General features: G+C 39.3%; 1 protein-coding gene across 1 annotated transcript; it reads right to left on the bottom strand.

Annotated features, from left to right (window-relative positions):
* Positions 1–277: 277 nt before the first annotated feature.
* On the bottom strand, positions 278–1,375 carry LOC149240539 (uncharacterized). Its single transcript, XM_089370205.1, has one exon. It carries the CDS (start codon positions 1,373–1,375, stop codon positions 278–280), a length of 1,098 nt encoding a protein of 365 aa, XP_089226331.1.
* Between the last annotated feature and the right edge of the window lie 8,683 nt (positions 1,376–10,058).

Raw genomic sequence — 10,058 nt, 5'->3', positions numbered from 1 at the left:
TTTTTATGAGATCCCAAAATTCATGGAAGAAGTTGGCCGTGAATCCGTCAGGCCCTGGCGCCTTTCCGTCTTTAAGCTGAGCTATGGCATCTTCTACTTCCCTTAGTGTGACTTGCTGGAGCAGTTGAGTATTGTGATCCTCATTGATGATTTTGGGAATGTGCTGTGTGATAGCTTGGATTGCCTCGTCTCTGTTACTGTTAGGCTCCTTTAGAATGTCCTTGAAATATCCAGTGAATTCTTTCTCCATGTCTTCATGAGCCTCCACTCTTTCACCCTACTGATTGTTAACAAAGGTGATTTTGTTGTGCATGCGCCGTTGGATGGTAGTTTTGTGGAAAAATTTAGTATTTCTCTCACCCTCTTTAAGCCAGCTTATTCGCGACTTTTGCCGCCATAAAATTTCTTCTTGTTTTTGACGCTCCTCTATTTGACTCCAGAGGATTTGCTCCTGTTGAATTTGTTCTTCTGTGCGTCCTTCCAGAATGAATCTTTGTTGTAATTCTTTCATCTGCTGTTCTAGTTTGTGTCTGCTCTTCTGTATGTTGCCAAAATGATCTCGGTTCCATATTTTAAGAATTTGCTTCAGATGTTTTAGCTTTTGTTGGAACTGATACATTTTAGCTCCTGCCGGTGGGATGAAGGATGTCCAGGCTTGATTGACCACTGCCTTAAAATTAATATCTGTGAGCCAGAAGGCTTCAAATCTAAATGGTCGATTGCTGCAATTGCCAGGTCTGGACCATTGGAGAAGAATGGGCCAATGATCTGAGCCTCCTTGTGGAATGATCTCGGCACTGAAATCTCCTCCTAGGTGGATTGTGTTGTCTGAAACTAAAAATCTGTCTAGTCGAGAGGCAATTTGGTGAACCCCTTTTCTCTTGTTCGACCAGGTGAAGATGCCATTTGAGGTGGAGATGTCCATGAGTCGATTGTCTTGAATGAATTGCTTGAAGCCGCTGCTATCGCTATCTAGCCTGGTTCTGCCCCCTTGTTTCTCTTCCATGGATTTTATGATGTTGAAATCGCCTCCTCCGATCCATAAAGGAAAGTGTCTGTTTGCATTAAGGAGGGAAATCGTGTCCAAGAGATCTAATTTTTGTTGTATTGTCTGTGGGAAGTAAACATTGGTAAGATGCCCATGGATGTTGGTACCGATGAGGTGGAATGTAGCTTGAATGAGATGCAGAGTGGCATGAAAATTATCAAGTGACACAATCTGTGGATTCCATAGAATGGCTAGACCGCCGGAGGCCCCTGAGGCGTCTACTGCGATTGAACTGCTACCTGCCCAGACTTTGTTACTGAGACTGTCTATTGTTGAGCTGCTACATTTTGTTTCTTGAAGAAAGACTATTGCTGGTTTTTCTTGCATTATCAGGTTTTTAATCACTTTGTGTTTAGAGGGACTGTTGAGTCCTCTTACATTCCAAGAGATGAGCTTCATGTAGACGGAGATTTGGGCTTGTAGAACTTGGTCAACTTGGGGAATTGCCCCGAATCCATGAGTATTTCACCTACTGCTATTGTACGCTGTAGATCTGTTTTTCTGCCCCTTTTCTTTTGTTCTTTGAGGATTTTCCTTCCATCCCAATGACTGCCTCCTTGGATGCCCAAACTTTTATGGTGCTGTACCCTTGTGAGGACTCCTTCAATTTTGTCTAATTGCCAGGGAGGGATTGAGTTGTACTCTTTTTGCTTACATGCTGCCTCCAATTTGGATATGTCAAGCTTGGATATGTCGAATTCCTCTAGATCTACATCTTCTCGATCTTCCTCCATGTCATTTGAGGCAATGAGGGCTTCCTCCACGGATTGTTCATGAAGACTCAGGGCCAGGGCTGCATCTAGATCCATATCCGAAGCTTGTGGAATCTCGTTCAGCATGGTTTTCCCCTTGGAAATGATTAGAGACCCGGGCTCTGAAACAGAGATGGGGTTTTCAGTAAAGGGAGGATCTGCAGATTTAGATGAGGCCGGTTCAGAGCGGTTGAGGGACGACTGGGTGGGGTGCAGCAGTTCTGGGATATCAGCTTTGGGGCTGATTTGAATGTCTTGTGAAGCTAGAACGGAGAAGCGATTCTGGGGGGGCGCTTTGAAAGCTTGAGCTGGATTAGCTTGGTTTTTTTTTGCATGTCGGCGACGGATGGGGATTTTTGTGAAACCATCAGGGTCCAAGTTAATATCACTGGAGGGGATTTTGGGCTGCACATTTAAGGGACAATCACGGAAGAGGTGACCATGCTCATGGCATTTTCGACAACGAAAAGGGATGTGCTCATAATCTAGAGTCTGTTTCCATTCGTAATCATCGTGAAAAAGACTTACCGTGTCTGCTAAGGTCTTGGTGAGGTGCATCTTGACGCAGATCCTGGCGTAAGAGGTGTATTTACGCGTCTTGGTTTCGGTAGCCACTTTGATGAAGGTTCCCAACTTGTTGCCTATGTCTGCCAACGTTTCTTCTCGCCAGTACTCCACAGGAAGGGAATACATTCTGATCCATACAGGGGCCCAACTAAAGTCTTCTTTGTCTGGATTGAATCGGGGCTTCCATTCCGTTAGATATAGACCTGAAGAGTTGAAGAAGTACGGGCCTCCTTCGAATATCCTTGTTTTGTCTTCTAAACAGTTAAAAATTTCTGTAAAGAAGCCCTTTGGACCAAGCTGTAACGTGACTTGTCCTTTGGGCTTCCATTTTGAGGCTATCCAACCTTGTAAGGCTTTTTCTGTGGGCCAAAATCCCAAGAACTTTCCAATGAGTGCGTAATCTTGCATAAATTGGATTTCCCCATTGATGCGGTGGCTTGGCAGTTCGACCTTGATCGGATCTGCTGCCTTTGGGATACAGGTTGCTGAGGTCACTTTAGTCTGAAAGGAGCCAGTCGTGTTGTGCCGACCATTGCTTGCTTCATCCTCCACATTTCGATCTGAGGACGTCTGTCCTTCTGGCGTCTTTTGCTTGTCTTGTTCCTTTTCTAGGTCTTCGATTGCAGAGTGCCGAATCTCTGCCTTTTGTTGCTTGTCAGTAGAGGGTGTCCCCATTGGAGGGGAGGCAGAGTTCTCCCCTCCTACAACAGACGCCATAGGACTGTCAGTAGCAGAGCCTACTGTAGCTAGCACAGGTTCGATCGGCGGCGGCGGCGGCGGCGGCGGCTAGGTTTTTGTTTTTGCTCAATTGCTTCAGCATCAGAGCTCGATACAATCGTTGACGCTGTGTTGGATCAAAGAGAAAATACAATTTCTTCCTATTATAAGCATTTATTACTATTCCTATTAGTTGTTGTTTTGTGTGTTTCACATGCGGTTTAAAATATAACAATAAAATTTCTTATTTTAATTTTATTATTTTTTATTTGTTTATTTATGTCCGGAGCCACTTTATTCTCAATATATTAACATTGTCCCCCCTTGTCCCTTCTTAGTCACAATAAAAGAAAAGGTTTATTTTCTCATTATATTTTTCTCTAACTCTCACATTGATATAAATTTTATGGTTTTCTTGAATTCTATTGAGTTTCTTTAATCTCCAAGTTTCCTTCTCATGTTTACAATCTCATAAACTTTATTTATTCAAAGTTAGAATAATCACCCCAAACCTATATTAATGCTCGTTAAATGCTTGTTGTTTACCTATTCTATCCCAACCACCTTTATCCTAGGGATCATCCACCACTCAAGTGGAAGTCCCAGAATATTATCCAGATCGTTGAGAAACCAAGTCTTAATAAAAGGGCAAGTTGAATCCCACAATTAGAGTGTTTTAGAACTAGCCACCCATGGGTTAGAGTATGGAAACCAAGAGTATAAGTATTCAAACCCATTTATTATGAATCCATGCTCCTAATGTTTTTAAAGACCCTTGACCTCTCAAAAATATGAAAACCAAGAATATAACTAAGGATTGGAATCTAATAATTCTAAATCTATGCTCGCAAGGTTTTTAAAAACATTCAACCACCCATAATTAACCTCCCTACCAATGAGTGTCCATAAGAGATAACCCTCCCTTATTTTGTAGGTTTTTCTTCCTCTTTTTGGCCAAGAGGAAATCCTCATTGCATCCACCTTGTAGAAGCAGTAGGTCTAAATCCCTGCCAAGTAGTGCACAACAACCACCTACAAGACCCAAAAATGGGTGTATAGAAATAGAACCAAGGATATCATTGTAAGGGACCACTAGGGTAGTGCCAAAACCTGAATAAGATGGGAAGTTGCAATTAAAGCATCAAGTGATGACGAGTCTCCACCCTTCACTATACCCTAGATTCCTTTCTTATGTAGTCCAAATCCTCAATGGACTTAAAACCTAGAGTTGAAACACCACTTGCCATATGAAGCTTTTCATACCCTAGATATTTTCTAGAGGCATCATTCATGGAAATAAGAGAGGATTTGAATGACCTCTGAGTACAAGCCTAAGAATCCAAAGACCCATTAACATCATGGTGTAGTTTACCCACCATGAACCACTGTGATATGAAATTAATTCCAAACACTACGACTATAATTCTGAGGTAAACAAAACCAATTAAACTATCGCAGAACACTTACTTGTAATTCAATATAAAATAATAAAATAATAAAATTTATTAATTGTTAATTTCTTAATATTTTTATTTTTCTTGAATGCTCCATCCTCATGCTTTTTATTATTCCATTTGAACATGGAGCCACTTTATTGTTAATATGACCAACATTGTCCCCTCTTCACCATAAATAAAAGTGAAGGCTTATTCTCCCATTAAGGATTCACACAAACTTTTTGGTTTTCTTGAGTTAGTTCTTTATGCTTAATCTCTAATCTCTAAGTTTGCTTCTCACATTTCCAATCACATAACTTTATTTTTCCGAAGTGTGTCTTAAGTGCACTTCCCGTCGAAGATTTAGGTGAAGAGATATGCCATCTCTCTCGTCTTCAATTTTTTGATCTTTCAAGTTGTGGACGTCTAAAATCACCGCCATCTTAAACTGGAGAGCTCAAAAATCTCAAGCATATTAATTTAAATGAATGTGTATCTTTACACATGATTTCTCGTGAGATCTCTCAATTTACTTGGCTAAGAAGACTCCAGTTATACACACCTTTAAGTGTGGAAATGGAAGCATCGATAAGTGTTTGGAGTTTGAAGGGTCTCACAAATCTGATGAAGTTTGTTGTAGAGATAGATGGGCCTTGTAACAACCCCTGGTGGATTTTCCATGTAAATAAAATAAGACCAAGGTCATGGGACACGTATCCCAAGTTGAATGTTGGGAAAAACATTGTGGTGGGTATCACTTGTGATTAATTAATGGCTATGGAAATTGGCAAAGGCAAGTGGCAATAATTGGCATTTTATTTATGAAATAAAGGAAAATACGAGAAAAGGAAGGTGGAGAGACACATATCTGCATGCAAGGGAAAATGAAGGATGTAACAACCCTTTGTTTATTTCCTATGTAAAGAAAAAATAAAACCAAGGTCATGGGACGAGTATTCGAAGCTAAATGTTGGGCAAAACATAGTGATGGGGATCACTTGTGATTAATTAATGGCTATGGAAATTGGTAAAGGAAAATTGGGATTAATTGGCATTTTATTTATGAAATAAAGGAAAATAGGAGAGAAGGGAGATGAAAGGTCACAAATTTGCATGAGAGGAAAATTGAAGGGAAAATGGAGGAAAATGAAGAAAATAGAGGCTTCAATGATAAAAAGGCTTTTGAGAATCAACTCACAGCTTTTTTTGGTTAGCTTTTGTCAATCTTGTGTTGGAGCTCTCTTCTACTTTCTCATTCTCTCATAATCTTGAACACTTAGAGTATTCTTGGAGCATTTTTGGAGCACTTTAACTTTGGATTTGGAGAAAGAAGGAAAAGGAAAGCAGGAAGGTGCAAGGGAACAAGTCAATTAGCAACTACAACTGGATTTCTTTGTAGGTAACAGGTTGCATGTGTGATTTCCTTGCTAATTTATGGATGCATGATATATGCATGTGGGTTTTTGGTTATGTGTTATCATTTGCATGGGGGATTCCCTAGATTGACAGTGGTTTTAGCCTTGCCTTGCCATTTCCTGGATAGCCATGGTGTTGTGGGTTTTTACACTTGATTTTTTTCTGGTTGGTACTCATAACTACTTATGGTTGTGGATTGGAACAAATGCTTTGGAAGCCCTGGAGCAACTTGGGTTGAGTTATTAGTCCTGGAGCCTGGGTTGGGAAAAATGCTATGGAGCCCTTGGTGGTTTGAGTTACTAGTCCCTGGAACTAGGTTGGACAAATGCCCTGGAGCCTTGAAAGGTTGTGAGTTGAGTTACTAGTTCCTAGAGCCCTAGAAAACCTGGGTAGAGACCGATCTGGTTGGTGTTAGTGATATCTGGTCATGAGGTGGAATCACTTGTTGAGGGTTGAGGTGGTTTAGCCTCTGTAAGCCCTGGTTTAGTTTTGTTTGGTTTATTATATGATATCCCACATTCATGCTTTAAATATGGCATGGGGGTGATTGGCTGAAAGAGAGATTTGGTTCAGCTCAATCTATGGTTGGGTGGTACATGGAAGTCCCTGACTTGGTTGATATTTTTCATATGTTAATAAAATTTATTCTTCTATTGTCATTCATGTATTTTTATTAAAAATATGTTGTTGATATTATGGCTGGGTTTCCATGGTTTATATGTTGGTTATTTACTGGGTATATGTTGTTTATATGATGTGTATCTTCTATGGCTCTTGTCATGAATTGTTTAGCTATCGATCGATTAATGAATGTATGTACTAATAATTATTGTTGTAGCTATGTGGAGAGGGAAAAGGGCCTTCTTGGTGATTCTCAGATGAATCTCAAACCTTTATGATCAAATATGCATTCATGACATGTAGTTTACATTTTTGTCATGTGTTTGAAGTAATACCTAGTATGTTATGGTCAGTTTAGGCCAATTTTTTGAGTTTATAATGAATGTTTAGCTTTGTTTCCATGCTAAATATGATTCTAGAAAGTCTCGAGCAATTCTAGGCAGTGGTCTAGAGGTAGGTCTAAAAAGGTGGCACTAATCACAAGAACACATGCTTAGAATTGGATAAATTGGGCTATAACCGCACGGGAGTAGTGTTGTGTATGCGGTTGGAGGCCTATAACCACATGCATGAATTTTTGTGGGTGTGGTTGTGGGCCTAAGGTAGAGAAAAAGGGGCCCAACTCAAGGTTTTTCCACCTGTGGTGGTTTTTCAGCCTCTGAGTGACCTGTAGCCCCTATAGGATGTTAGTATTTTGTCAGTTTGTCAGCTCCACTTCCTTAACTGGATCTAGGAGGTAAGGTCATGTCATAGTAGTATCTCTTTGTCTCATGTCTACCCTAGTAGGATGGTGAAATTGGGTAAATGTGGGAGGGTAGGTTACAAATTAATATCATAGCGGGTTTTTTTCTCTTTGCGTAATATCTGATACCACATATTGGAATTAGAGCTCTCAGGTTCAAGCACTTGGACTGGATGGGCGAAATGTGTTTGTCATGCATGCATGTCAGTTGTCTATGTATTTCTATGCATGAATTTTGATAGTAATTGTTACAGTTGTGTCATCATGTAGAGGTTGATGATGTTGATGTTGAGATGATTGATATGTAGATTTAATTATATATACATATGTTGTGCTAATTCGGATTGATTTTGCAGATGATATAGCCTCCCATGAGCTTCACTAAGGTATGTTGATCATGTTTATGTTTGGTTATATGACATGGTATGTTTGAAGGAAGTAGGAGATCAATATGACTAGAAAAATAGTGGGCTACAACTCACGTGATTCTCCCTACATATTAGATGGATAACATGGTGATGAGTACTCCCCTGACATAGTAGATACATTAAAAAGTTTGAAAGTAGAGATTAGAAGTTGTAAGGCAGATAGTGACAGGATGATTCAGTCACAAGAAAGACTTGCCAGAGCACAGGATAAGAAAGTGGAGGTTAATGCAGTCATCCTTCAGAGTTTTTCAGATTTGCAAAGACATGGACCACTTAGGATCAATCATGGACAGGGGTAAAGGACTAATGGGAAATATGGAAGTAATTCTTAATAATGATACGAGTTTGACAAGGATGATACAACCAAAGATGGTAGGTTCTTGGATACACCTGACATAAGAGGTAATGACCATGCATTCTATTCTAGTTTTGGTTAAGAGAGAGAGCATTTCCATCACCGTCACCATCCGTATAGGAGGAGTGGAAAGCAGTACTTTCCAGAGGAGTTCAATAAAGCTCCTAAATTTGATGGAGAAATGAAGAAGTCACAACATGCATAATCTTGGTTGCTTGGGATGAATACGTTCTTCAGATTGCATGATTACTTAGAGAATATGAAAGTCGAGATAGCTACTTTTAGTCTTAAAGGAAAAGAAAACATTTGGTGGTAAGATGTGAATAATGTCATAGGAATTCAAGAAGAAGAGTTGACTTGGAGTGAGTTCCAAATACTTTTTAGGGAGAAGTATCTATCTGAAATATACTATGATGACATGGAAAAGGATTTCTATGAGTTGAAGTTGGGATCTATGATCAATGAGGAGTATACTAGTAGATTAGTTGAGTTGTTGATATATGTGCCTTATCTTAATATTCGAAGATTCATCAGTGGGTTTTCAGTGTCATTCAAAGAAAAAATCGAGTTTGATGAACCTAGATCGTTGGAGGAAGTAATAAGAAAGTTGAAGCACTATTATGAGAAATCGAAACACAAGATTGAGTCTAAGCAGGATTGTAAAGGTAATGAGAAGAATAAAGGAAAGTGGGCTAAGAAGAGAGGAAAACCTCAGAATACATATGACAAGGAGAATGTAGCAACGTACAAGAAGCTCTATTTAATTAACAAAGGATAGTGATTTCAGTCTGAGGAGGGTGATGGTGAGAAGCCTTTATAATGTTAGAATTGTGGCAAGGATCATCGTAGGAGATATTTTCCACAACATTAGGGTGGCATACTGCAAATCTACAATGCTCAGGAGGCACATACAGTTGGGGATGTTGGACAGAATATTCCTCGTATTTATGTAGCATTGGATAATAGGAAGGTTGATCATCAAGAATATATTATCGAGATGGAAGGTAATCTTTGTGATCAATTTGCTTCTATTTTGATTGAACCTATATCTAACTATAGTTATATCATTCTAACCTGGTGGATAAGTGACGTTTGAATAAAGAAGTGCATGCAAAGTCTTGGTTAGTGCAGTTGGATACAAGTACTAAGAAAAGAGTTCATCATTGGGTAAGATCTCGTGCATTTGAACTGAATGGTATGTCTACATCAACACATCTAAATGTTCTTTTGTTGGAATCATACAGTATTTTGTTGGGTATGGATTGGTTGTACATTCATAGGACTAAGGTGGATTGCTATGATAAGACTATTGAGTGCTTGGATGATGATGAAGAGAAGAGAATCTTGCAAGGTAAGAAGAATGTTACATCAGTGAGAATGGTTATAGATATGTAGGCAAGGCACAGTAGCAGGAAAGTATGTGTATTGTTTGTAGTTCAAATTTCCAGTGATAAAGGTAAGGATGTTGAGGAGGCAGAAGTCTTGAAGAGGTATATGGAATTTTAGTAGTTTCAGGATTTATTCCAACAGATATTTCAGATTTATCACCTCATAGGGAAGTGTACTTTTCTATGATGCCGGGAGTAGCACCAAAATCAAAGGCACCATATAGTTTGAGCACTCGAGAATTAGTGGAATTGAAGTAGAAGTTGAAGGAAATGCTTGACAAGGGATACATTAGGCCAAGTGTGTCACCTTGGGGCACATTAGTATTGTTTGTGAAGAAGAAGGATGGTACTCTATGGTTGCGTATTGACAATAGGTAGTTGAACAAGGTAACAATTAAGAACAAGTACTCTTTGTTGCATATTGATGAATTGTTTGATTAATTGAAGGGAGAAGTGGTGTTGCTGAAGATTGATTTGAGATCAAGATATCATCAGGTATGCATTAAAGAATAGGACATCTACAAGACTTCTTTCCAGACCAGGTATGAGCATTATGAATTTTTTCTAGTTCCTTTTGGTTTGACTAAT

Source organism: Pinus tabuliformis, chromosome 8 (assembly GCF_031772625.1).
Source record: "Pinus tabuliformis cultivar Carrire ecotype Pingquan chromosome 8, CPIR1, whole genome shotgun sequence".
NCBI lineage: Eukaryota > Viridiplantae > Streptophyta > Pinopsida > Pinales > Pinaceae > Pinus > Pinus tabuliformis.
This window is presented reverse-complemented; position numbering and strand designations above follow the sequence as displayed.